This window comes from Podarcis filfolensis (genome assembly GCF_964270895.1).
Source record: "Podarcis filfolensis genome assembly, chromosome: 15".
Taxonomy (NCBI): Eukaryota; Metazoa; Chordata; class Lepidosauria; order Squamata; family Lacertidae; genus Podarcis; species Podarcis filfolensis.
Window position 1 is genome coordinate 9,902,257 of NC_139618.1, and position 27,956 is coordinate 9,930,212.

Genomic DNA, 27,956 nt, shown 5'->3' on the forward strand with positions numbered 1-27,956 from the left:
TGAAAGAATGTAAGGCTGAAGAAATGCTGATTTAGCTTTTGGCTTGGTTCACTGTGTAACCCAGTCCAGCTTCCGAACAGTTTCATGCGACACTGCTTCGGGGTTGGGGGAGGGGAGAGAGAGTCAGTTCTTAAACAAGAAAAGCATTGTAGAGATCATCGCCTGTTTCCTCCCTCCTCCTCCTTAAAAAAAAAAAAAAAAGAGTCAACTGGTGATAAATTGATAAAAATTCTAGACCTCTGGGCTGGCTACAGTAGGTTCAGGTGAGCAAATGAGTGCAGGTATAGTCATCCTAAAGTTTGCCTTACATGAATTGCTTTTGGAAGCAGACAGCATGGTTCTGTGAAAGCGATTTCACTAGGAGAAAAGAGGTCTAAATCCTTTCTTTGCGATAACAGGATTTGAAAGGTATCTATAATACGGTCTTCTACTTTTAAAGAGAATATTTAAGTTTCCTTTTCTCGTGTGTATGGTTTTTTTAAAAAAATGCTTTGTGGAGGAAGTCTCTGTATTATAAAATGTGTGTGCCTGGTGGTGGGTTTGCTTGTAGTTAGGAGAGCTCGTAGTTATAAAGTCTGAACAGATGCATTTCTTCCCTGAACGCCAGTTTGGTGACTTACGAAGTTTTGTTTTAGCCTCTGTCTTTTTGATAGGAAGCGACTGTTCACTTCTATGTCCTCTTCTTTCAAAAATAGTATTAGAGCCATAGTGAGGTCACTATGAAGCAGGAGAAAGGTGTCAGCATGTTTTGGTGAATCCTGCAGTATGCAGAAGAACAAAAACTGTGGGTTGTATCCAAAGTAGCACTGAGTAAAGTGTCCTGGGAGTAGGATTGCCCTGTTTTCCTTCCCTCATGCCCCCTTCTGCTCTGGAGGGTTGCTGGAACCCCAAGATTTGGGGAGGGGGCATGCAGTGGGTGGGGGAAGAAGGGAGAATGTCCCACAAGTGGAAAACCTTGCACTGACAGCAAACACTAGTTGTATGCACACACCTCAATAAGACACTAATAATAATAATAATAATAATAATAATAATAATAATAATAATAATAATTTATTATTTGTACCCCGCCCATCTGGCTGGATTTCCCCAGCCACTCTGGGCAGCTTCCACAAATACCAAAAATACACTAATATGTCATACATTAAAAACTTCCCTGAACAGGACTGCCTTAAGATGTCTTCTGAATGTCAGGTAGTTGTTTATCTCTTTGACATCTGGTGGGAGGGTGTTCCACAGGGCGGGCACCACTACTGAGAAGGCCCTCTGCCTGGTTCCCTGTAGCTTTGCTTCTCGAAATGAGGGAACCGCCAGAAGGCCCTCAGTGTCCGGGCAGAACAATGGGGGTGGAGACGCTCCTTCAGGTATACTGGGCTGAGGCCGAGACACTTGTGAACTGTGCATGTGTGATCAAGGTCACTGGGCTACAGGAGTGTGTTTGTCACACTCTTCAGTCACTCTTCCCAGAGCACAAAAAGCAGTTCATGTTTACAATATAATAATACGATATGATAATCTTTATTGTTATTGTCCCATACAGAACAACAAAATGGAAAAATCTACATAAAACATTCAAAACCCAATAAGCCTGCTATCCCAACCTGGTTAGCCCCCTAAAAACTCTGGTACCCCATTTTTAAATACAATATACTCCCATAGAGACTCCTTACACTGCGTTTAAAACCAAAATCGCATTTGGGTAGAAACTGTTTCTCAGGAGGTTAGTCCTAGTCTTTATAACCCTGTGCCTTCTTCCAGAAGGCAGAAGCTGAAAGAGATCATTTCCGGGGTGTGTACTATCCTGCGCTATCTCTGCAGCTTTCTTATGGCACCTGGAAGCATGATCCACGGTGGGAAGAGTGCACCCAATTATTCTCTCTGCAGTCTTTACAACCCTGGACAGCATTGTTTTTTTCCTTGAAACATGCACAACACAAAAGGGAAGTGGTTTGAGGAGGGAGGAGGAAATAAGCAAACTCAGCTTCACGTTCTGAGTTGCAAGCTGTTCTAATGACCAGCTGGGATGGAAAAGTTCAAGGAGAGGGTAAACGAAAGATGCCAGTCAGTTTGCAGCACCAATGGACTGGGCCTGCATCCTTCCTCTCCCCTCCTTGGTGTAGTGACTGCTGCCAAGTGACAGGCGTTACAATCCCGTCACGGCTGGACTACTGTAATGTGCTCTATGTGGGGAAGCCCTTGAGCCTGGTCTTGAAGCTCCAACTGGTGCAGAATGCAGCAGCTAGACTGCCGATGGCGACACATGACACCTCTGCTAAAACATCTGCACTGGCTGACTATATCCTACCAGGACAGGTTCAAGATTCTTGTGTTGATATATAAAGCCCTGAGCAACCTGAACCAAGATCCCTCAAGGACCACTTCAGCCTTCATATCCCGACTTGATCACTGAGATTATCCAGAGTAGCACCATTAGTTTTTGTCCCATGTTACAGAGACATAACTGGCCACAACTAGAAGTCAGACATTTAGTTTCGCTGGTCCCATGGGGTGAAGTACTCTTCCAGCACCGTTTTTGCAGGAATCCTTGCTTTTGACTTTTGGGAAACTCTGCATAGAAATTTATCATTTTCCCAGTCATACAGTTCTCCACATTTCCACATGTAGTTTGTGTTTTTTTTAAAGAGCTCCTCATGAAAATTCATCAGCATCTGAGTGTGAATTTCTCTCAATATATACACACTTACATGCAATTTTCCCCAATACCCACCATTTTTGCAAAGCAATTTTCCTTAATATAATGCATTTTTGTCATTTGTATGATATACACACTTTCCAGCAGTCTATGTCTTTTTATATGTATTATGCCGCTGACGAACTGTTTTGAAAAATTCAGAGAAGCACAAATTTTGAAGAAAGGTTGTGGTTTGGTTTGTGCATTGCTTCAGAAAATGTGAATTGGGTTGGTTAGCCTTTAAATGGGAAAGGAATAATGATGATGATGATGATGATGATGATGATGATGATAATAATAATAATAATAATAATAATAATAATAATAATAATAATGGTAATAATAAAAATCCTCTTCCCTGGATACAACTTGGAGGTGGTGCAGCCAGGGAAATATTTTATCTTAGTGCTCTTGTTGAGCACCCAAGGGCCCCAATGTCATGAAGGAATGTTCATCCAACCATCTTTATTGATAGGTCTATACAAATTGATAGGTCTATACAAATTTGGACCAGGATGCTTGAAAAATAATCTTACCTGTCATATACCCAGTCAATCACTGTGCCCTGCATATGAGGGCCTCTTGCAGACACCATCTTATCAGGAGTTTCTTTCGTTCCTTTTTAGCACAATGTAGAAATCAGACCTTTGGTGTTGTGGATAGTTGGATAGTTGGAATTCCCTCCGCTTGGGTATTAGGCAGGTGCCATCTCTGTTTTCTTTTCATCATCTGTTGAAGACCTTCTTCTTTTAAGGAGTCTTTTAAGCCAAGATCTTTCTCAGCTTGCCTCTATATTGGAATTGTTTTTAATGGCTTTTTATTGTTTCCATCACTAGTTGTTTGCTGCCATTGGTTCCTTTGGGAGGAAAGGCGAGATATAAAGTTAACAAATAAAGAAATCAAGTCTAGTTCTCTCCAGGTTCAGAGGCAATGTACCAATGCATAGTCCTCATGGATGTTCATTAACATGTTAGTGCAAATATCTCCTAATCTGCACATTTTTATAAGCAATTTAAATATACATATTTTTGCAAAGCAGTTTCCCCCCAAAATAATGTATTTTTGTACCTTGTCTTCATGAATACAGGTACTTTTAAAATGCACTTTCATATTACTTGGCTGGAGAATCTCATTGCAAAATTTGGACCAGCACGAATATTGAAGGATGTCTGTGTTTCAGCTTGAGTATTCTTTCAGGAAGTGGGAATTAGGTAGATTCACATTTAAATATGAACCAAAGTGGATTTCTCTCTTGTCCCTACCAAAGGATAATAGTTGCTGGAGGGGGCACACAGTGATAAAGAGTCGTTACATTCGTTCATTGCCTATAATCTTTCACAGAGGCATTTGGGATTCAACAGAATCTTCTGTTAAGCATGGAGCAGTCACAGAAATATAGACACACCACGTAGGCTAATAACTGTGAAAGCATATATAATAGAATAATGATATCATTCAAAAGGTAGAAATAAATCTATTAGAGTTCATATATACAATGTAACAGACTAGTGGCACAGAACGTTCAAGATAGGCACCAGAGGTCAGCCTCACAATGGTTATTCAAAGGTTTTAACAGAAAATGTCTCAAAAGTTTTCTCAATAGTTTTTGAAAAGTTTCAATGGAAGATGTCCCAAAAGTCTCAAGGACAGTGTTTCTGGAATTGTGCTGGTCCCGAGGTTAAACCGTGCAGCGAGGTCTGAGTCCAGTCCGAGGTCAAGGGTGTGGTATGGAGGCTGTCCGTCAAAGCTGAAGCTGGGTCCAAGGCAGGGAGTTGGGTGGGGTCAGGAATTCTGGCAGAAGAGCAGGGCAGGGTCAGGCAGGAACAGGCTACCAACAATGTTGCTCCCGCAACCTGGGACTGGGGCTGGCTGGCTTTTATCTGCCCCGAGGCATAGGGCAGCCCCGGTCCACAGGTGAGTCGCCTCTCCTGGCCTGGAGGCAAGCACTCCTCCTGCGGGAACTTAGTTCCCTCCGTCTCTCTGCCCTGAGCCTCTGCAGCTCAGAAGAGGCTGGAGGGTTACCAGACCCAGAGGCAACCTCAGCTTCCCCTGACGGGGCTGAGCGTGGAGCACCTGCAGGCAATGGGTCCTCCATCACCTCAGGAGCCAGAGCAGTCTCAGCTGGTGCCTGCACCTGAGGATCCAGCACAGGTGAGGACCCTTCAGGCTCAGGCCCCAGCCCCAGCTCAGCTGGTTCTGGAGGCGGGGACTCCTGTGCAGGCTGGGATTCCTCAGGTTCAGCCTCTGAGTTCGAATCCTAGGCCATCACAGGAATGATACTACTGTTTCGTGATAGTCTTCATCAGCTGAAAATACAATACAATGCATACAACCAATGAGTAATAACAGAATTGAGCTACCCGCATACACGTTGTATAATAAAACAGAATATACAAAGCAAAGTGTATAAAGAAAGGTACGTACCCAAAGTATGGAGCAGCAGCAGCAGCAATAAGGCTTCCTCTTTAATGCTGAACTACTACTGTGGGTAGTAGTTTTTGGGAAGCCTGGGAAATGCAGCATTCCTAAGGCTCCCCCGGTTCCAAATTTCAGCACCAACTTCTGCTGTAATGAAGCCCTGGCTGGAGCGACCTCTCCAAATGTGACATTTACAAAGCAAGCAAATAAAATGCCATTCCAGCAATAATTCCTTATGACTTGTAAATAGCTGAGGCCATATCCATAAATGCGGGCCATTTACAAACAAATATACTCTGGTAGCATTGAGCTTTTATGACTCTCCAAACATCTGCTGCACAGTTGCAGTGGTTCGCTCTCGTCCTGCTATTGCGAAGAAATTAATTGTTGTTGTTTTGTAAAGGAAGGGGTGGAGAAGGAGGGCAGCATGAATAATAAGGGGGAAATAGTTTATTTTAAATAAACTATAAACTGGTGCAAGCTGTGCAGTTAACTTCCAGTCTCATTTCTTTCAGAGTCGCATTGCTGCCTTTGATGTTGTCCTGAAACACTTGAGCTTCTCCCGGGAACAGCCACCTTTCTTCTGCCCAATGAGGCTGACAGCACAACATGGAGAGGGTCAGCCCAAACCAGAGGAGGACCAAAGGGAAGACTCTCCCACTTCCAATGAGAGGATACTGGAAGACTGTTTGCAGAGAAACAGAGAGCTGGAATTTTCCAACTGGTTAGTTTCATGATTTGTTTTCTCTTTCTTGATTTTCTAATGATAACCCGCCCCCCGGAAGCAAATCATTCTATAGGGGGACAAAGCAAAAAAGGCAGTGGAGGCTAGTCCATTGGGGCAAATGGGATACTGTCTCCCACAACCTCAGTGTGTCACCAGCCAGCCCTCGCCTGCCTGCCTGCTTGTTCCAGCCAGCAGGGCCAAAGTGAGCTGTCCATGGTTCTGACTTCCTTGACTCCTGCTGAAAAAGGCATCATCATTATTATTTATTTAAGGCATTTGTATACTGCTTAATTATGTGCATTTCTAATTGGTGCACATAAAAACAATCTGCAGAAAATGAGACAATAAAATAACAACAAAATTATCACTTACTTAAAATGCTTGCTGGAGCGAGAGTGTCTTAGTCATACACCTGCTGCTCAGCAAGGAGGGTTTCTGTCTTATTTCAGTTGGGAGGGAGTTCCACAGGCTTAGGCCCAGAACACTGAATGCACAGCTTCTAGCTGTTATGAACTGTCTGAGACATAGGAGGCCACTAACAGAGACTCTCTGCAAGACCTCAGAGAACAGGCAACAATACTCTCAACGAGCAGTATTCTCATCTGCAACCAGAAGGTACCCTGTACATTCTTTTCCATACAGCCAAGTGGGAGAGAGCATTTAGGTGAGTGCAAAGGAGCAGGGATGAGCAATGACTAATTACTGATACACTGCACAGGACATTGTGCAAGTATTATGAATGAATGAAATAAATAATTCACTAAAACAAAATCTACACAGAGAGAAAACCCCAATAGATATGAGATAAGCTATTCAGCAGCTCAGAATGATCATGTGATGCTCAATCAAAACAAGTCCAGCCTTGAAACTAAATATGCAATCTATGAGGTATCTTTCCTTAGAAGGATCCATTGTGATTTCCAAAGCAAACGTGTTCCATTGGGAATTCCCAGTTTTGCATATCTTTTAAATTTCTTAATTTGTTAGCATATTGGTTTTCAGATCTTTCTGTTTCCTTCCTGACCCATAAGAGGCTCCAGTGTAGTTCACAACTGTTACAGTGTTGTGAAAATAAAAAAGGAGAATATTAAAACTACTATGAAACTCAACAAAATTAAAACAGACCACAGAGTCATACATACCATTAAAAGATTTATGATTTTTAAAAATGTTGTGATTGCCCATAAAAGCCATCAATGAAGTCCAAACTATCCTTAGGGGGAGCTTCACAGCTAAGGTGCTGCCACCAAGAAGTCCCCATCTTCTGTAATCACTTGTCAAGACTTCTTCAGTGTCAGAACACTGAGCAGAATCTTGTGTGATAAATATACAGTATGTTTAGCTTGGATAAGAGACTGAGAGATGATAGCCATCATCTAATATCTAAAGGGCTGTCATGCATGGAAGATGGAACAAGCTTGTTTTTTCGGTTGTCTTTAGAATGAGAGGGGCTGGAAACTGGTGTCAACATACTGATATACAGAGGATATATATCGGTGCACAGAGGTGACTGTTTTATTGTACTGCTTCCTACATGATGGTGTAAGACATGGAGTGTGCAACATATTAGGATGACTCTTGAGTTGGAGGGCAAGGAGGGCATTCAGAAGAACCACGCATTTATGACGGGTAAAGTGGCATCTGTAGAAGGCAACATAAATTGATTTCTGAAGTGCTTTGTGATTCCTCGGTGATCCAGGTTTCAAAAAATAAAAATAAAAATGCTGCAAACAAGCATCGGTTGAAAGAGAAGGTAATACCTTTAAGCTTACCATAAAGTCATGGCTCCAGGGTGGGTTGATGGGGGGAAAGAGCAAACCATGAGCCAAGTGGGGGAGAGGGTACAGGGAGGGCTCCATTGTGACTGACAGGTCAAACTTGCAATCAGAGAGAACAATTTTACCTGGAAAGTTAAAAAAAAAAACCTTTTAATTCAACCCCCCCCCCCCAAAAAAAACCACCAACTTGGCAAAATCAGAACTTATGTCTCTAGTTCTATGATCAGGAGAGTGGGAGGCAGAGCTGCTTCGCAACTGACAGGTCTGGCTTGTATCAGAGGGAATGATTTACCAAGAATCAACCAATCCTAGAGCTCTGGGGACAAAGCAGCTTTGCAAAAGCAGAACATATGTCTCCAAGCTTAAGGACAGGGAGGGGAGAATGCAGAAGCAAAGCTTCATTGTGAGCAACAGGTCAAGCTCAAAATCAGTGGCAGTGATTTTATCCTATTTTGATGTTACATTTGCAGATGTTTTGGATTTTATGTGGGAAATAACGGGGGGGGGGGATGATGTCTTGGTTGACCACAAACTTGACATGAGCCAACAGTGTGACACGGCAGCTAAAAAAGCCAATGCAATTCTGGGCTGCATCAATAGGAGTATAGCATCTAGATCAAGGGAAGTAATAGTGCCACTGTATTCTGCTCTGGTCAGACCTCACCTGGAGTACTGTGTCCAGTTCTGGGCACCACAGTTCAAGAAGGACATTGACAAACTGGAACGTGTCCAGAGGAGGGCAACCAAAATGGTCAAAGGCCTGGAAACGATGCCTTATGAGGAACGGCTAAGGGAGCTGGGCATGTTTAGCCTGGAGAAGAGGAGATTAAGGGGTGATATGATAGCCATGTTCAAATATATAAAAGGATGTCACAGAGAGGATGGAGAAAGGTTGTTTTCTGCTGCTCCAGAGAAGCGGACACGGAGCAATGGATCCAAACTACAAGAAAGAAGATTCCACCTAAACATTAGGAAGAACTTCCTGACAGTAAGAGCTGTTCGACAGTGGAATTTGCTGCCAAGGAGTGTGGTGGAGTCTCCTTCTTTGGAGGTCTTTAAGCAGAGGCTTGACAACCATATGTCAGGAGTGCTCTGATGGTGTTTCCTGCTTGGCAGGGGGTTGGACTCGATGGCCCTTGTGGTCTCTTCCAACTCTGATTCTATGATTCTATGATTCTATGATGGTGATGATAGGATTTGCTTTCTGTGTAGTATTAATTGTTCTTCCCACTTAAGAATCAACTTTAATGGTGCCCAGCACAAAAGACCCTGGGTCTATCTGCCATTAATTTGCCAGGGTTTGTTCCTTGAGAGGCTAGTGTGACTGCAAATTTAATACAGCGGTACCTCGGGTTACAGACGCTTCAGGTTACAGACTACGCTAACCCAGAAATAGTTCTTCAGGTCAAGAACTTTACTTCAGGATAAGAACAGAAATCATGCTCCGGCGGCATGGCAGCAGCAGGAGACCCCATTAGCTAAAGTGGTGCTTCAGGTTAAGAACAGTTTTGGGTTAAGAACGGACCTCCAAAATGAATTAAGTTCTTAACCCGAAGTACCACTGTATTCTATCAAAAAGGGGGAAATGTTATGCAGGGAAAGGCATCATAATTGTGAAGAGCTGGGAGAGAGACAAAGCAGGATCAGATGGACCCCAAGCCAAACTGGGCAGTCTATGAAATGCCACAAATCAAGGTGGACTGGTTTCTGAAGCCTTGAATCAGGGTGTAGACCAAATCTTGCAGCCGGTGCAGACCTCTCCCATGCTTATCAAAATCAAACTGTTTCAAAAAGATATGCTGGTTGATCCCACATCTCAAACAATGATTCGGTTTCCAGTAGGCTGCCAGAAAGACATTATGTTCTGTGTGTGTTTTCAAAGAGAAACCAGCTCGACATGTGCCCAACTGGTGTCCTGGAATGTAGCTGTTTCCCTGTGTCTAATCTCGCATTAGACACAGAAAAACAGAAGGAGGGGAGAATAAAGTTTTATTTATCACACTCCCAATTTACATGCATTAATCACCTTGTTTTGATTTCAGCCAGGTGATCATTCCCATTTACTCAGGCCAGATCCTGGGGATTTTAAAAAAAATAATAATAATCATTATGTGTGTGGTTCTTACACTATCAAATTTATCAATCTCCTGGTGGTAAAATTCTAGTATTTGACTGGATTAGAAGGAACAAACTTTACTTAGCAGTGTAACAGTTGGGTAGCAGTTGCTGCTACCCAACTGTATACAAAACTGAAACTAATCAGATCTTCTCTGCTGGCCTTGCCCAGAACTGATCCTGCCCTCCATCCAGCAAGGGAGCAGCTCTGCCATGTACAGAACCATTTCAGACCCTCCAAGTGTTCTGATTTCTCAGGGATAGTCCCAGAAATATAGAAGCCATCTCAGTTTCTGTTTTGATCCAGGAATGTCCCATTTTTCCTTTTTCATCCCCTCCACATCTTGGAGAACAATTAAAAGGGGTGTGTGTGTGTGTGTGTGTGTGTGTGTGTAGGTGCAAAAATGGAGTCCTGTTTATACTGAAAATGAAATTCCTGCACCAAATGAAGGAAATGGTATGATGGCATACAAAGCCCTTCCAATAACTTTGAAGGAAAACATCACCAATCCACTTTAAATTCTTTAATTGAAATGCTTCGGCAGCCAGCCATTTCTTAGGAAACGCTTGGAGTGCTGATTCCTTTATTGTAAACGGGGCCTTATTTGGTCTACTCAGAAGTAAGCCCCACTGTATTCAATGGAGCTTACTCCCAGGTTATTGAGTACAGATTGTGCAGCCTTACACTGCAATCTGAAGCATTTTTACTCAGAACTGGGTCCCACTGAGTTCAATAGGATTTATGTTCCTGAATATTCTCACAGTTTCCATTACTATTAGTACCATAGTACCTCGGGTTACAGATTCTTCAGGTTACAGACGCTTCAGGTTACAGACTGCACTAACCCAGAAATAGTACCTCAGGTTAAGAACTTTGCTTCAGGATGAGAACAGACACTGTGCGGCGGCAACGTGGCGGCAGCGGGAGGCCCCATTAGCTAAAGTGGTACCTCAGGTTAAGAACAGTTTCAGGTTAAGAACGGACCTCCATAACCAATTAAGTTCTTAACCCGAGGTACCACTGTATTAGTATTAGTATTTTAGTATTAGTATTATATACCACCTTTTCCCTTGAGAGGGACTCAAGGCAACTTACAGCTACAATTTTATTTCATTCCCTTTATCTGCTGAAGATGTTGTACATGATCCCTTCCCTCACACATTTTTGCTTTACAATAATCCCATCAGGTAGTTTTCATGGAGAAGCTTTAATTGGCTCAAGGTGACAGATGTAGATGTGTATATGACATCTGTGTGTGTGCAGAGATCAGATGCAGGAGGAGCTTCCTGCTGTAGAATAGAATGCCCCTATTTTCATCTGAGAAATGTTGGACAGCATGCCATTTCTAAATCACTTTAGTTCCTAGTCACATTGCAGGAATAAGTTATTGAGCCAAAAGTGTTGTCTGAAAGCAAATTATGCAACAAGCTTGATGAAACTAAGTGGGTCTGGGCCTAATCACAAGCTGCAGTGGAGAAGCATTTTCAGGAATATTCCTGGCTGGGTGGAACAATCATTTGCAGTCTATGGATGGGAGGCTTACTGTAACAAGTAATGGAAGTGGTAGCTGTTATATTTTGTAAATTATTATTTAACTACTAGCTGCATTGTTCAATGAAGTGAGAGTGACCCAGAGGGTGCCATTCTTCTGAACGCCAAATGAGTTTCTACTTCCCCTCTATCATACCTGGCGCTAACCTGGTGCCAGACATGGAATCCTCTAAGGATGAACCAGACACCCCACAGTTCGAAGATCCTCAGGAGCAGGTAGGGTCTCTGACAGACAGTGCTGAGAATCCCCTTCAGGGCCCCTCTGGTGGTAGACCTGCTGGAGAACCTGTGGAGCTGTCAAAGGACGAGGTGGAGCCATCTCTCAGCATTGGAGAACATGGGCACCAAAAAGTCTGGACCTAGACCAAAGAGCAATGAGGTACAGACTTTTTGGTGCCCATGTTCTCCAATGCTGAGAGATCAATAACCCCAGAGTTAGCTCATGAGTAAAGGGTCGACAAATGCACTCAGTGGTTAGGAAAGTTTCCTTGCCTGGAACCTTGGAAAGCCACAGACAATCAGTGTGGACAACGCTGAGTTAGATGAACCAATGGTCTCCCTCAATGTAAGTCAGCTTTCTATGTTTCTAAGCATGTGATGCAAAGTATTTTAGTTGTGAGACTCTGTCCCATGAGCCTGGACAGTTGCAGTTGTATCTCCAGTCTGGATTATAACAGCCTGTGAAGTCAATGAAGTCGTTGTAGACATTCATAGGTTTGCACTGTATGCCATTTGTTTAATTGTTTGTTCTGCATTGGTTTCAAGAATAGACATGAGCTTGGCTGGAATATTCTCCAGAAGGAGCAGTACAAATAAGAACAAAAATGATAATACCATTCAACGGGAAAGATGATTTCAGCAAGGCATTTGACAAGGTGCCCCATGATATTCTTGTAAAGAAGCTGGTAAAATGCGGTCTTGACTATGCTACCACTCAGTGGATTTGTAACTGGCTGACTGACCGAACCCAAAGGGTGCTCATCAATGGTTCCTCTTCATCCTGGAGAAGAGTGACTAGTGGGGTGCCACAGGGTTCTGTCTTGGGCCCGGTCTTATTCAACATCTTTATCAACGACTTGGATGATGGACTCAAGGGCATCCTGATCAAATTTGCAGATGACACCAAACTGGGAGGGGTGGCTAACACCCCAGAGGACAGGATCACACTTCAAAACGACCTTGACAGATTAGAGAACTGGGCCAAAACAAACAAGATGAATTTTAACAGGGAGAAATGTAAAGTATTGCACTTGGGCAAAAAAAATGAGAGGCACAAATACAAGATGGGTGACACCTGGCTTGAGAGCACTACATGTGAAAAGGATCTAGGAGTCTTGGTTGACCACAAACTTGACATGAGCCAACAGTGTGACGCGGCAGCTAAAAAAGCCAATGCAATTCTGGGCTGCATCAATAGGAGTATAGCATCTAGATCAAGGGAAGTAATAGTGCCACTGTATTCTGCTCTGGTCAGACCTCACCTGGAGTACTGTGTCCAGTTCTGGGCAGCACAGTTCAAGAACGACACTGACAAACTGGAACGTGTCCAGAGGAGGGCAACCAAAATGGTCAAAGGCCTGGAAATGATGCCTTATGAGGAACGGCTAAGGGAGCTGGGCATGTTTAGCCTGGAGAAGAGGAGGTTAAGGGGTGATATGATAGCCATGTTCAAATATATAAAAGGATGTCACATAGAGGCGGGAGAAAGGTTGTTTTCTGCTGCTCCAGAGAAGCGGACACGGAGCAATGGGTCCAAACTACAAGAAAGAAGATTCCACCTAAACATTAGGAAGAACTTCCTGACAGTAAGAGCTGTTCGACAGTGGAATTTGCTGCCAAGGAGTGTGGTGGAGTCTCCCTCTTTGGAGGTCTTTAAGCAGAGGCTTGACAACCATATGTTAGGAGTGCTCTGATGGTGTTTCCTGCTTGGCAGGGGGTTGGACTCGATGGCCCTTGTGGTCTCTTCCAACTCTATGATTGTATGATTCTATGTTGGATCTTGGAATACAGGTTGCCTCTAGATGACTTCTTTACTGAGAATGATCCCGATTTGTTTGTGGGGAGGTTAGATGCATCAAGCAAGAATTATCACACACTTTCCCCCATCACTTTCCATCTTGCAAAAAGTCAGACTGGTTTTTGGAAGGTGGGAGAGCAACCAGCTTTAATTGCATGACTTGGGTTTCCCAAGAGGTGATTGAACCACACCGCAACATAGCAATGGTCTGGAAGCACCCAGTGACTAATAGAAATCAGATTGCAACTACTAATCTCCTTGTTGGTGTATGTGTGTGCTTTCAAATCCTTTGGAATGCGGGCAGCTGCCTTGGAGAAAGTCAGACCATCTGTCTACCTAGCACAGTATCACCTACACTGACTGGCTGTACAGGGTTTCAGGAAGAGAGTCTTTCCCACCCCACCTGGAGACACCAGGGGTCAAACATGAGACCTTCTGCATGCAAAGTAGATACTCTACTCATTGAGCTGCAGCCATTCCCTAGAAGGATTTGTGGACTGACTTGTCAGTACTAATGCAGCTGACAATTGAGCGTTTTCAATTGAGCGTTTGCCCCATATACAGGGTCTCAATATACCTCAATAGCAACGTCTCTGGGTATCATATTGTTAGGTCTTTGAATCATAACATACAAAGCACAGAGGACATTCTCAGTCTTACCTGGAGATGCGGGGAGGGGAGGGGTCGGATCTGGCACCTTCTGCATGCAAAGCAAATGCCCTACCACTGAGCTACGACCCTCCCCTCCTTTTTCGCATTTCCGCAGAGGTTATGGGGGGGGGATCTACAGACAAGGTTGGTGATTGATGCCTGGTAAGGAACGGGTTACTGTGAGACCCCGGCGTCCAGGCACCACGAGGACCAGCCGTCTGCTTTTTTTCCTCCTCCTCTCGTGCTGGAGTTTTAGCGTGGGCGAGACGAGGCAGGAGGAGCTGGAAAGCGCGCACGCCGGGGGTGGGTGGGCTGTTTAGAACAGGATTTCTTTCCCCCTTTCCAAGCTTCCACGGAAAGGAGCTTGTGCTGGGTGGCTGAGCTGCCGTTGGGCAAAGGTGCGTCGCCGCTCCCCCCCCCCCATCCCCACGGAAGCGGGTGGGGCCGGCGTCTGCCATGGCCACCTGCTGGGTAGATTTGTCCCGGAGCGCAGCGCGTTTGGGACCGGCCGGGCACCTGTGGGGACCAGCTGGGCGCACCTGAGCTGGAGCGAGCTGGGCGCCCCCTCCCTCCCTCCCCTGCTGCTGTCCCTCGGAAAAGGGAGGTTTTATGCGGAGGTTGCTGGAGACCCCCTGGGGGGCCGGCGCGGGTTCTCTTTCTTTCTCTCCCTCGGGTGAGAGATCTGGGGCGGCGGAGAAAAGAAGGCAAGGAGAGACGCGGAGAAAGAGGGGGAAGCACGACGGAAGGGAGGTCTGAGGTGGCGGCGGGATCCAGACCTGTAGGAGCAGCAGAGCCGCCTGCCTGGAAGGTAAGACCCAACCGCCCCCGCCCTGCTTTTCCTCCTCGGCGCACCGCCGCCGCCTGTGCGCGCAAGGCTCCTTCTCCAAACGTGCCCAAGAGAGCGCAGCGCACGGCGATGCTTTTCGCTCGGGCACGCGAGGACCGCGGTGGAGGTGAGCGAGCAGGTTGGCTTCGGGGGCTCGCGACGGCTCTGGGCAGCAGCAGCAGCTGCTGCTGCTGTAGCTGCTTCTGAAGGACAGGCGAGGGTGGGAGAGATCCTGATGAGGAGAGACCTGTTAGCGAGCAAAAGGCGCTGGAGAGGGTGGCGGAGGAGCGATGGAGTTGATCCGGCTTGGGTCTGCTGTGTTGGTGGCCGCTGACATTCTTCCCCTCCAGGGCTGGGTGTGAGCGGCGTCCTCGGAAGCAGAGTGAGAGCTGTTCTGTGGGTTTTGGTTACCGTGTGTGGTGTGGAAGATGCTTACATAAAATCAGCATGAGCAAGGAAGCCACAGCAAGCTGTTGGTTCTTCTGAAGGGGCCACAAGATTATCATAATAATAAAAAATCTGGAATGTGATTCCTTTTCAGTGCCCCCTGGTTGCTTCCCATGTTGGTCCTACTTGGAGTAGACCATCTTGAAATGAATGGACCTAAGTTTGCCATGCCTGTTGAGTTCAATGGGTCTCCTCTGAGTAGGGAGAGAGCCCCCTTCTCTTTAGTGTGGCTTGGGCTTTGGGTTTAAGAGAAGGCTCCCTTCCATAATTGGCATTCGTCTTCTAGCGTTGGGAGGTTTTGCTCTTCAGGGAAATGCTTAGGTGTCACATGAAAAATGTACCCCTCGGATTCCTACCTTGGAAAGAGATTATTGTTCTTAAAACTGTGTCCTGGGTATAAGATGCTAGCAGAGGAATGAGGGACAGTAGTCACAGGAAGGGTTCATTTCTTATTTGGGAAGGGTGAGAGTGGTTGTATGGGAAAAGTGGTCTCCTTGTAGTCCTCTGTCTCTCTCTTTTATGTTTAGTTAATAAAAACATAATTGCTTAGGGCCTTGGCTCTGTGGTAGATCACCTGTTTTGCTTGCAGAAAGGTCCATGCTCATCCCCAGGCGGTTCCAGCTAGGGCTGGGACAGGAGAGCCACTGCCAGTCAGACTAAACAGATGGACCCACAACAAGCTAGATGGACCCAACTCAGTAGAAAGCAGGTTCTTACGTTCCTCACACACCAGCATGTTTTCCCTGGGCAACCAGCTGTGGAGATCATCGGGTGGACCATAAGGAAAACAACAACAACATCTCAGTGTTGTCCTTTCTCTCACTCACTACCGCCCCTTCCATCCCTCTCAAATTTCCCTCCTTGTCCAAGATGCACAGATTCTGCAGGACTGCAGGAGAGCTGAGGCTTCTCTCATAATGGAAACCTTGCTTGACTAGGGCTGAGCGCCCTGGGAAAGATGGTTGGGTTCCAAAAATAACTACGAAGTTGCTAAGCATCAGGTAGGTCCATTCAGGAGAAAACTGGGGGGGGGGTAAAGTGTGTAGTGTGAGAATAGGCAGGAAAGGTGGAATATTAAGTAATCAACAGGATGTCAGGCTGCATGTCAATTTATGTATGTGTTTAAAGCTGGACGGGCCTTAATTTGTGCATAATGCAAAGACCCAAGAGAACATTACACAGAGACTTTGTTATTAGGTATTCCAAGGCTCTTGGTTAGTGCAGACTCAATTTAAAATGAGCATTGGAAGGTCAGCTGCATTTATACAGGCAAGTCAGTCTACTAATCCTTCTAGATTAGGGAAGGGTCGTAGCTCAATGGTAGAGAATCTTCCTTCTACGTGGGGGAAAAACAGGTGCTCTATCTCTGAGCAATGGTTCAAGACCTGTTGCAGGTTTGCTTCTTGGTTTCATTTCTCTTCCTTATGGCAAATAGGTTTAATTCATGGCTGGTCTCTGTACACAGCAGAAATACAGTTCAGGAAGCAAGCTGTTTTGGCAGGCAGGCAAACCACAGGGCTGTCTCAAAGGTCCCAGGCTTCCTACCTGTCAGAGACAGCAATGTGTCTGAATATGAGTTGCTGGAAGCCACAGGATGGAGAGAAGATTGTTATGCTCATGTCCTGCTTGTGGGCTTCCCAAAGGCATCTGGTTGGCCACTGTGAGAACAGGGTGCTGACTCTATGGGTCTTTGGCCTGATCCAGCAAGACTCTTCTTGTGCTCTCAAGTCAAATCCTGGGACTGTAGATCCTTGTACCCATAGACAGTGAGGGCGTTCGGCATGCAGAGCATGCTCTCTATTCAGAGAGTTCATGCTTTCCACACAGATGTGCCTGCAGCTGTTTGCACAAATGGCATTTCTGCCCAAGATGCAGGAATACCAAATACCTACTCATTTTATTGGAAGTTTAGGAGCTACAGTATCTATGCAAAGGGGTGGGGAGGCAATGCAAATAGCTTCTCCGCTTGGGAGCTAGAAGTAAAATATTCAAAGTTGCCCCTTAAATTAGAGAAATGGACAAATTAGAGAAGTTTTAATAATGCTTTCATCTCAATCTAGCACCTTTTTTTGGCGTAGGCACTCAAAGTGTTATCTTTGCAACCTTGTTATCCTGAAATGCTGAATATAAGTTTGATTGGACAGTCACACTTTTCCGTCTCAACAGATGTGTTTACTTGGGAGTTAATCCCACTGAGCTGAGTGGGGATTAATTTAGGTGAGCGTGAACATCACTGGTCTTCAACAGGTTGGTTGGGAGCCACTGGTGGGCTGAGGCTTGATCCAAGGTTGGTCGCCATAGGAACACAACCACCATGCAAAAATATGGTGAAAGGTTAAGAAATGGGTCCGGTCTGCAAACACCTGTTTGGGTTAAAAGTTGATTCTGGGTCCGAAAAGGTTGAAGATACCTGGTGTATAGAATTACAGCCCTAAAGGTTGTTTCAAAAGGTGTTGCTTCAAAATAAATGCCTAAAAAAAATACACAAGTTGCAAATTCACCACTGCCAATTATGTCTGGGCTGTTAGTTTACTTAGTAGTAAGTTCAGGGGGTGATTTTTTTTTATTGAGATGGCAGAGTATGAGGAGGGGCAGTTGTAACCATTTCTTTGTATATGTACTCTGCAAAAATGGTCCACTTCTATAGAAAAAGAAAAAGCTCCTACTGGCATCTATTCACAATCCTAATAATTCATTGTGGTGTGTGTATGATTTTCATGGAGATTGCTGCCAGCAAGACAGCAGTCTCCCCCCCCCTTCTCTCTCTCTCACACACACACACACTTATTTACTTACTAGATATTAAATACACATAACACCCTAATGTGATTGGCAGCAATGCACTTAACATCAATAGGCACCCAAGTACTTGCAAGACCACCTCCCCCAATATCAGCTACCTGAGACCCTATGATTGACAGGTGAGTCCTTGTTGATAGTGCCACCTCTGGGGGCTACCCGCTTGGTGCTGGCCTGTGACAGGGCCTTTCTGGTGGTGGTTCCCCATTTGTTCAGTGTCCTCTTCGGTGGTGGTGGTGGTGGTGGTGGTGGTGGTGTGTGTGTGTGTGTGTGTCTCCCTCATTGTTGACTTTTGAAAGGAATTTGATGGATAAAATGTATTGTTCCTAGCAACCCTGAAATCACTGGTTGAGAGAATGCTTTTTAACTGGTTTTAGAATGCGTTTAAAAGTGCTTTTTTATTGTTGATGGGTCTACTGCCTTGAGCCCCTTTGGGATGAAGTGTGGGAGATAGATAGATAGATAGATAGATGATAGATAGATAGATGATAGATAGATAGATGATAGAATTCTAGTTAGAGACCCTTAGTTGAGAGGAACATTCTGAAGTTTTTCTTTTCTGTCCACTCCCAGAGTTGACCAGTGTAATACCACAAGAATTTAACCTACTACCCCAAAACTGCATGCTCTGCCACTGAATCCGGAATCAATTCATATTTTTGCATCTTGGGTGTTCATGATGACCCACTTAAACTTGGGGAGCTGGCGTGATGCTGGGTGGGTGAGCTCTGAATAGGGAAATTCAGGTCAAATTACTCCACCTCCATAAACTTGGAGGCCACAGATAAGCCTTGGCTACCTTGAGGAGACAGTGACGCTGACCTAACTTGCTGGGTTGTTTTAAGGATTGCAGCAAGATAATGTGTATGCTTCAAGCATTCTGAGAAACTACCTGAATGTCAAGTATGAATGTCAAGTCCTAATTATTATTGCACCATCTCCAGCCTCTGCCTTGTGCTCCCATTTTGCTTTTGCTTCTCTACCTTAGGTAATGGATACTAGGGATCATTGTAGTTTTTGTTGAATTAACAATGCAAATCCTTAGCTATTTCATGGTTTAATAGTTTTCCTAAAGAATATAGGTTTGCTAGGCTGTATGTTTGTCTTGAGAACATTGCTCTTCTCTGGAACAGCCTTCTTTGCATCACAGTGTTCCAATGAACAGATGCTATTAACACCTCCCAGTTCTTCCAGGAACCAGCTCCAGTCATGTACCCAGCCACATATCACTGTGTCTTCCCACAGCACTTTGGAATTTTCAAAATGTTTTACCATCTAGATGTTTCCAAAACCCACAGTAGGGCAACATTTTTGTTAAAGGTAAAGGTAAAGGGACCCCTGACCATTAGGTCCAGTCGTGGCCGACTCTGGGTTTGAGGCGCTCATCTCGCTTTATTGGCCAAGGGAGCCGGCATACAGCTTCCGGGTCATGTGGCTAGCATGACTAAGCCGCTTCTGGAGAACCAGAGCAGTGCATGGAAACGCTGTTTACCTTCCCACCGGAGCAGTACCTATTTATCTACTTGCACTTTGACATGCTTTTGAACTGCTAGGTTGGCAGGAGCAGGGACTGAGCAACGGGAGCTCACCCCATCATGGGGATTTGAACCACCGACCTTCTGATCGGCAAGTCCTAGGCTCTGTGGTTTAACCCACAGCGCCACCCGCGTCCCAACATCTTTGTTAGGACCAACCAAAAAAAGTCACAAGCTTTCAAGTTCTCCAACATTCTTCATCGTCAAGCCTTTTTCCATTTCTGGATAAAAGCCTGTTCACTCTGTTGTGACTCTTGAGTTGTCTTTGTGGTTTTTATTCTTCTTTCAGGCCAAGGTTTCCCAACCTTGGATCTCTGGTTGCTTTTTTGGACCACAACTCTCATGATCCCTAGCTGGCAGAATCAGTGGTTAGGGATGATGGGAGTTGTAGTCCCAAAACAGCCAAAGATCAAAGTTTCGGAAACCTTGTTCCAGGCCAACACCTATCATTTATGTCAGGGACAGGAACCTGTAATCCTCTATATGTTGTTGGACTCCTTCAACCACAGACAGCATGACTGATTCTTGGGGATGGTGGTATTGTAGACCAACAGTACCTGGAGGACCATAGGTTTCCCATCTCTGATCTATGTGATGATTGCAGAGAAGACAATCTTTTGAGGCAATGCAGTTGTTCCACTGTACAGATCTCAGACCAGAAAAGACTGGTGTTCCCAAAGGGTTGTAGTTCTGCTTTACATGCAGAAGGTCTTAGCTTCAATTCCCAAAACCCGCAAGGAGGGCTGGGAGAGAATCCTGCCTGAAATCCTGGAGATATACTGCCAGTTAATGTTGGGATTACTGAACTAGACAGAGCATTGGTTTCACTAATTCTAAGACATTTTCCTATGTTCCTGAGCCTTATAGTAAGTCCACAACAGAGGTGGGGCTTGAACTCAGAGCTCCCTGACCCATTTATTGAGTTGTCTGCTGCAATTTGCTTGCCCTGTAGGGTTCCTTATGCAACTATTTTTATCTAAACTCATAGGCTATATTTTGATTTCAGTCTTCCTCCAGGGAACTCATGACAACGTACATGATTCTTCCACCCACCCAGTCTCATTTTTTAAATTTATTGAAAATATTTGTATATTGCAATTTGGTTAAGAAAAAAAGAATAGCAATTATAGTGCAATAAAAGTCCTACGGATCACCAGTTAACTATTATGGACAATGTTTCTTTTCTTAATTGTTTGCATAGCTTGAAAAGTTTTCAGCAAATGTTTGAAGGTTATCGTGGAAGGCGTTTGTTGAATCTCTACTGGAAGAGCACTTCATGGGACCAGGCCACTAGCACTGAAGACTTGATTTGGATAAAAAAAAAGCCTCACCAACTCCAGTGACAACCAGCAGTGCCCTTGCTAATGCTCTCAGTGATCAAGCTGGGGTATAAGGGTTCAGGTAGTCTCAGAGGGACCCTGGACCTAAGTTGCTTAGAGGGACCTAAGTTGCTTAGAGCTTTGTAAATTAATTCAAGAACCTGGTTCAGTAGTAGATGGGCTACCAGTGCAATTGTTTTATCCATGGTGTCACATGTTGGCAGCCATCCAGGTGGATAGCTCAGTTGGTTAGAGCATGGTGCTGATAACGCCAAGGTCACAGGTTTGATCCCTATATGGGACTGCTGCATATTCCTGCATAACAGGCGTTTGGACATGATGATCCTCAGAGTCCCTTCCAATGCTATGATTCTATGTGCCCCCATTGGTTATCTCATCACTGCATTATGCACCAGCTAGAGCTTTGGAGCCGACCCAAGGGCAGCACCACATGGTGCAATCCTTATAACAGTCCTGGGAGGTAGTTAATTCTGAAAGACAGTGACTAGTCCAAAGTCTGACCTGGTGTAAGAAAGGATTCCTCTTTGTCCATGTAGCTCAGTATGGGACTCAGGCAGAGGTTTCACCTTCACTGATGATCTTATCATTTTAACTGGAGAGATGCCAGAGGGTTGAACCTCAGACCTTCAGCCTGTAAAGTCTGGGATCTATTTATTGTTTTATTTGTATAAGATTATTTACCACCACCCCTTCACCACACAGAACTATAGTCCCATATGGAATCATAGAATTGTAGACTTGGAAGGCACCCAGAGGGTCATTGAGTCTGTTCCCCTGCAATGAAGGAACCCCAGAGCCAGTGTGGTGTAGTGGTTAAGAGTGGTAGACTCGTAATCTGGTGAACCGGGTTCGCGTCTCCGCTCCTCCACATGCAGCTGCTGGGTGACCTTGGGCTAGTCACACTTCTCTGAAGTCTCTCAGCCCCACTCACCTCACAGAGTGTTTGTTGTGGGGGAGGAAGGGAAAGGAGAATGTTAGCCACTTTGAGACTCCTTTGGGTAGTGATAAAGCAGGATATCAAATCCAAACTCTCTTATTCTTCTTCTCAACTAAATCACGCATGACAGATGGCAATCCAACCTCTGCTTAAAATCATCAAAGGAAGGAGAGTCCACCACCTCCTGAGGGAGTCTGTTCCACTTCCCAAAGTTCCTGAGGGAGTCTGTTCCACTTCCCAAACTTCCTAATGTTGGGGTCCTACCCTCCAGAGCAACAGATATAGTTACCATATGTATGCTGTTGACATATGTCAATCTCCCCCTCCAAAAAAAGTGCCTAATCCTGAGGTCATCAGCATGGCACCCATGGGTGCAATGAAAGCCTTGATCAGTGTCTCCATCAAGGGATGGCCAGAGCAGTAACTCTCCTTATCCTTTAAATCCTACCAAGAGCTGAAGGAGGAAGTAGGAAGAGCTTTTGTTTCTAAGTACTTTCCAATGTTCAGATCAGCAGCTGAACAGAAAGGGGAGAGATCTGGGTGGCAGAGAGACAAAAAGAGTGTCTGATGGAGGGGAGCCGGGGGGGGGAGTGGGGTGCTAGGGAATGTAGGGGAAGAGAGAGTGGCATGCCAGGGAGAAGTCTGGCGTGTAGATGCAGGCACAAGTCTGATCCAGTAAAACAGATCCTCTTGAAATTGCGTAGTATTATACCCCGGTCAGTTGACTTTGATCATCTCAAGCAGCCCTCCTGACTGTCCCACAGCTTTTTAGCATAGCGGCACCAGCACTTTGGAGCTGGCGCAGTCCCCAGTGAAATTGGGCAGGCACCCACAAGTCTGATATTTTGCTGCCTGCACACAATGAGTTTCGCCACTCATTTCCAGAGATTTAATTTGATTCGTTGTTAGTCATTTGTTCTGTACTTTATGTTTTTATAATTTTATGATGTCTTAATGGTTTTAATGATCTATATATTGAATGAGCTGGAAGTTTATAAAATGATGATGATGATAATGATGATTATACGGGGTTAGAGGGATGAATGGTTTAGCCCAGAGGTTTTCAACCTTTTTGAGTCCACAGCTCCCTTAACCAACTACTGTACATTCTTTCTGTGGAACCCCTGTAGGGCTCAGGAGCCCAGTTATGTCAGCCCTTGCCTGCAAAGCTGGCAGCCCCTCACCCTTTTCCAAACACTCTCCCTTGTGGAGTATTCCCTCAGCTTCCTCTCCTCTCCCCTCTCCTTGGGAGTCCTCTGGGCAGCTGCTGCCGCCACCCCGGTCTCTGAGCTGCCCCCTTGCTCCAAAGAGAGGGGGGCCCCCAGAGGCACCATTCGCCTGTGGAGCTTATAGCCAGGGCTGCTGCAGTAAACAGCTGTGCAAGCCTTTGGGAGGCAGAGACGTGAGAGGGCATCAGAGGAGGGAGAGAAAGAAAGAGGGACAGAGGCCAGTGCTGTCCACGGCACCCCTGACCATCATTCAAGGCACCCCAGGGTGCCATGGCACACTGGTTGAAAACAAATGGTTTAGCCTAATTCAGGCTTCCTCAGACTCAAAACTCAGGTTTTTGAGACTACAATTCCCATCATCCCTGACCACTGGTCCTGCTAGCTAGGGATCATGGGAGTTGTAGGCCAAAAACATCTGGAGGGCTGAGTTTGAGGAAGCCTGGCCTAATTGTTAAGATGAGCATTCTCTGTTAAAAAGATCAGTGCTGCTGGATCACATGGAATCCATCTAGTCCAGTATCCTGTGCCTGGCAGTGGACAGCCAGAGAAGCCTGTAATAATGGCATGAACACAAACTGCCCCCTACATCAATAGCATTTAGGACGAGTCCACACCTGTGTGCATGTGTTTGAATTTATATTTCTACCCTACCTTTTCTCCAAAGACCTCTGTTATTCCCACAGCAGCTCTGAGAGAGACTGAGCTCAGATATGACTGGTCCTAAGGTCCTATGACCCACTTTCTCACATCCTAGTCAGACAATGTGGTGAGATCCAGGCAGTTGTCTCTCAGGATAGTGTTGGGTGATGCTGGGCCTGAGTGGTTCATCAGGGGTAGGCTTTGGAAAATTGAGACTGTTCCTGATATTGAAGGAGCTAACTAGAGCACATGAGTCTATGAGCTGCCAGCCTGACAAAGGGCAATGTGAATTTTAGGAAGCAATCGGCAAATCAATTTAGGTTTTCCCATTTTGTTCCAAGTCCCAAATTCAGTTCTCCACATTTCCACATGAGACTGTGATTAAAAAATATATATCAAGCCCGCATGAAAATTCACCAGCACCTTTCTGGAACTTTCTCCTAACATACACACCTTTGCACACATTTCTTTTTGTGCAGTGTACTTTCTCCTAATATATTAATGCATTTCTGTAAGCTGGATTCATTAATATATGCCCTTGTATGCACGCTTAACCCCATGCATATTCAATTTCATATACATCACTTGGCAAAATGTGCAGAAGTGTGGATTTTGAAGGATGGTTGTTTTTCTGTTTCAAATTAGCTGGGTTCCACCTTTCAATATGAACCGGATCCAATTTCTCCCCTGCCTCTAGTTGTGGCTCGGTGCTACAGTGTACCGGTATATGCTCTGCATTTAAGGATGCTGGGGTCTACCAGAAGCATCATTAGACTCTCCTGTCTGAAACCCTGGAGAGCTGCTGTCAGATACTCAGTGTATCCATTACGGAGCATGATAGACGGAGGGTTTGACCGGGGATAAGGCTTCTTCTTGTGTTCCAGTGAAAATTCACTCTCGCACGAGCACACTGCAGTAGTTCTTTAACAGCTAAAGCTACACTGATCACATGTACTTCTGTAGATTCCATATTCCTTGCTTTGGTTTACTTCTTTCCATTCTAGTCAAGTGCTGTGATTTGATTTGATTTGATTTCTTTTTGCAGGAGTATTATTATTAATAATAATACCAGTTCTATACCACTTTATATTTTTAAGGGAAAAAACCCTCAAAGCAGTTCACAACACATTAAAACGTCAAATGAAACAGTCCAGAATAAAAAAATACCGAAGAAAGTCAGCCATGGCATACGTACGCATTCAAAGCAACACAATTTATGGGTAACTAAAATATTGTCTTAAGGATTTCAAAATAAATCATTACAAAAGAGGTCAACTACATAATGCACATTTAACACAGCAAAGTGGGCAAAGAAAGAAAGAAAGAAAAGATCTTAAACATTTCGAAAGAAAGCATTACTAAAGGAAGTCAAATAGAAAATATTAATTGGATAGAGCATCTGTAAACACCACTGCCTTTTAAATTCTACGCACAGTGTTATGGGCACAGCCTGTGTTTGGTTTAAACAACTGTGCAATGGTTTGAATACATCTGGGTCCTGCTTTGAAAAACTGACTCATGACGGCACATTAATTTTTACTCAACCATTAGGAAAATTTGCTCAGAAAGCTTATGTCCTCAGCTGATTCCGAAGGATTCTATGCTGAATTGTGTATGACGCGAGGGATGCGGGGAGAAGAGGTTATGTTAGGTGAAGTGTTCAGTTGGCTTGCAACAATAAGTTATTGAGATTCTTGTGGATGGTCATATTGAATAATCCATGTGAAGGAAAACGCTGATCCTAAACCTTCGCTGCCTTGCGGGATATCTTCAGCAGAATAAAAGGCTAAGGGGTAAATCCTGCACAAATCAAATAATGAAGGGAGGTGAAAAAACGTACAGCACCCTCAGGTAGACCCCGAGTCAAATTGGGCCACCTCAGGTCATTGTGGGCTGCTATTCTGAAGCGCCAAATTGGTATCCGAACAAAATCTTATAGTCTATGTAGTCTGTACACTCCTGTTTGGGAAAAGCAAAGTATCTGCTTTTTTTACCTGTCTTTACAGAGAACAATTTTGAAGGGATGGTGGCACCTGATTTTTCTTTTAAAGTTCAAGTAGTACAGCAGGGGAACTGTGATTCAAATGGAAGTGTCAAAAGATGAAGATTTAGGACTTGGTTGGCTTTAAAAAATATTTATTTATTTATTTGTTTGTTTGTTACTTTGTCTGTGTGCCATTCATTTGATATTGCAGTATTTCAGAGCAAACACTGCTCATCACTAAAGTCAAGCTTTGAACCTCAAAGCTAGAAGATTGACAATTGGTATTATGTTGGCTAAAATAAAATTTTTAAAGGATCCACGGAAAATGTGGGGAATGACAGGTCTGCCAGCTTAACTTACTTCCCCTGTAGATTGGTAGAAATTCTTTTCTCCATTCTGAAGGGAAGTAGCAGGTACTCTAAGGACACAGCAGCTGTAGAAACCCAATGTTAGCCTCTCACATAAGTGGGCCTTCTTCAGCAAAACCTCCAAGTATCCGTATTTTCCAGGGACAGTCCCAGATTTACAGAAGCCATCCTGGTTTCTGATTTGATCCTGGAATGCCTCACTCTCCTTTAGGACGTCCCTATTTTCATTGGAGAAATGTAGGAGGTGGATATGGTAGGACATCCCTATTTTCATCAGAGCGATGTTAGAGGGTATGGAGTTATCAGACCCCAAAGGCATCTGAAGGCAGCCCTGTATGGGGAAGTTTTTAAATGTCTAATGTTTTATTATGTATTTATATATGTTGGAAGCTGCCCAGAGTGGCTGGGCCAACCCAGTCAGATGGGTGGGGTATAAATAGTAGTAGCAGTAATTATTATAATCATAATAATCATAATAATTGAGTAGGGCGTCCCTATTTTCATCAGAAAAATGTTGGAGGGTATGTGGGCAGGCAGACTCTAGGGCAGGCTTCCTCAAACTCGGTCCTCCAGCTGTTTTGAGACTACAATTCCCATCATCCCTGGCCACTGGTCCTGCTAGCTAGGGATCATGGGAGTTGTAGGCCAAAAACTCTGGAGGGCTGAGTTTGAGGAAGCCTGGTCTAGGGTCTGTACTCCCTAAAGGGTCCACCATGATTTGTAATGGTGACCCCATTTTTTCTAATGTTTAAAGCCTGGTACTTGGAATCAGCTGATGAGTGCTGAGAGCCTTCTCCTTAGAAACAGGCTCCTGGTGTCAGTCAGCTCAGCCTTTAGATGGGCTTTGTGAGCCCCTTTTAAGTTGGCACCTGATGTCACAATGATATATGGTGATTGTCAGGTGGATGACCCACCCACTGGTTAAAGTTGTCCAGAAGACAGAGAAAGGATCTGTTTTAGTTTCTGTTTTACTCTGAATTCCACTGAATACTTGCAGAGCAACAGTGTAACAGGGCTGTTGCTTTGATGCCTTCCTTTGCAGGCTTCTGAATAGCATTTGGTTGTCACTGTGCAAAGCAGGATACATTCAAAACTTATAAGAGAAAAGAGCCAGAGTGTTGTAGCGGTTAGAGTGTCAGACTAGGACCTGGGAGATCTCAGTTCAAATCCCCACTCAGCCATGAAGCTCACTGAGTGACACTGGGCCAGCCATTACCTCTCAGCCACAGGGTTGTGATGGGAGGAAGGGACCATGTACATCAGTTTGAGCTTTTTGGAGGAAATATTGGGTTATAAATGCCATAAAATAAACAAGTCATTTCATTACACTGCATGGCATGTTTCTGTCCAGTATTCCATTTCTGCTGACGCTTTTCGTCCATGGCAAAAGATGGTTTAATTGAAGAGAGGCAATGAAATGTACTTGCAATGTCCTTAAAGATCTCACCATGTTCTTAGTACCAAAAAGGGAAATGAACTTGTTTTTAAGTTCACAACTTAAGTGCTTCTCATTCAGGCTGAAGACTTACGTCCATTGCCTTTCCAGGTTAAACCCTTTCTTCTTTACCCTCCTCCTTTTTTTAAAGGCTGATGAAAATACAGTGGTTAGCCACTGACATGGAATTAAATGCCTTAATAACATTCGTGTTTCTTCTCATTTGCAAGTAACCAGAAAACAACATGGGATGCGGGTGGCGCTGTGGGTTAAACCACACAGCCTAGGACTTGCCAATCAGAAGGTCGGCGGTTCAAATCCCTGTGACGGGGTGAGCTCCCGTTGCTCAGTCCCTGCTCCTGCCAACCTAGCAGTTCGAAAGTACGTCAAAGTGCAAGTAGATAAATAGGTACCGCTCTGGCAGGAAAGTAAACAGCGTTTCTGTGCGCTGCTCTGGTTCGCCAGAA

At 44.7% G+C, this 27,956-nt stretch overlaps 1 protein-coding gene across 5 annotated transcripts in view; it reads left to right on the forward strand.

The window, feature by feature from the left end:
• Positions 1 to 27,956, forward strand: part of CALN1 (calneuron 1) — a 137,344-nt gene that overhangs the window by 30,600 nt on the left and 78,788 nt on the right. The window contains exons 1-2 of one of the 5 annotated variants that reach the window (XM_083588004.1): positions 92 to 408; positions 5,626 to 5,834. In XM_083588004.1, coding sequence (XP_083444130.1) covers positions 5,701 to 5,834 — 134 coding nt within the window. In that variant the 5' untranslated portion in view covers positions 92 to 408; positions 5,626 to 5,700. Of the gene's footprint in view, positions 1 to 91; positions 409 to 5,625; positions 5,835 to 14,091; positions 14,759 to 14,802; positions 14,904 to 16,205; positions 16,225 to 27,956 lie in introns of those variants that run through there. The other 4 variants (XM_083588003.1, XM_083588005.1, XM_083588006.1 and 1 more) reach the window with 4 other exon arrangements.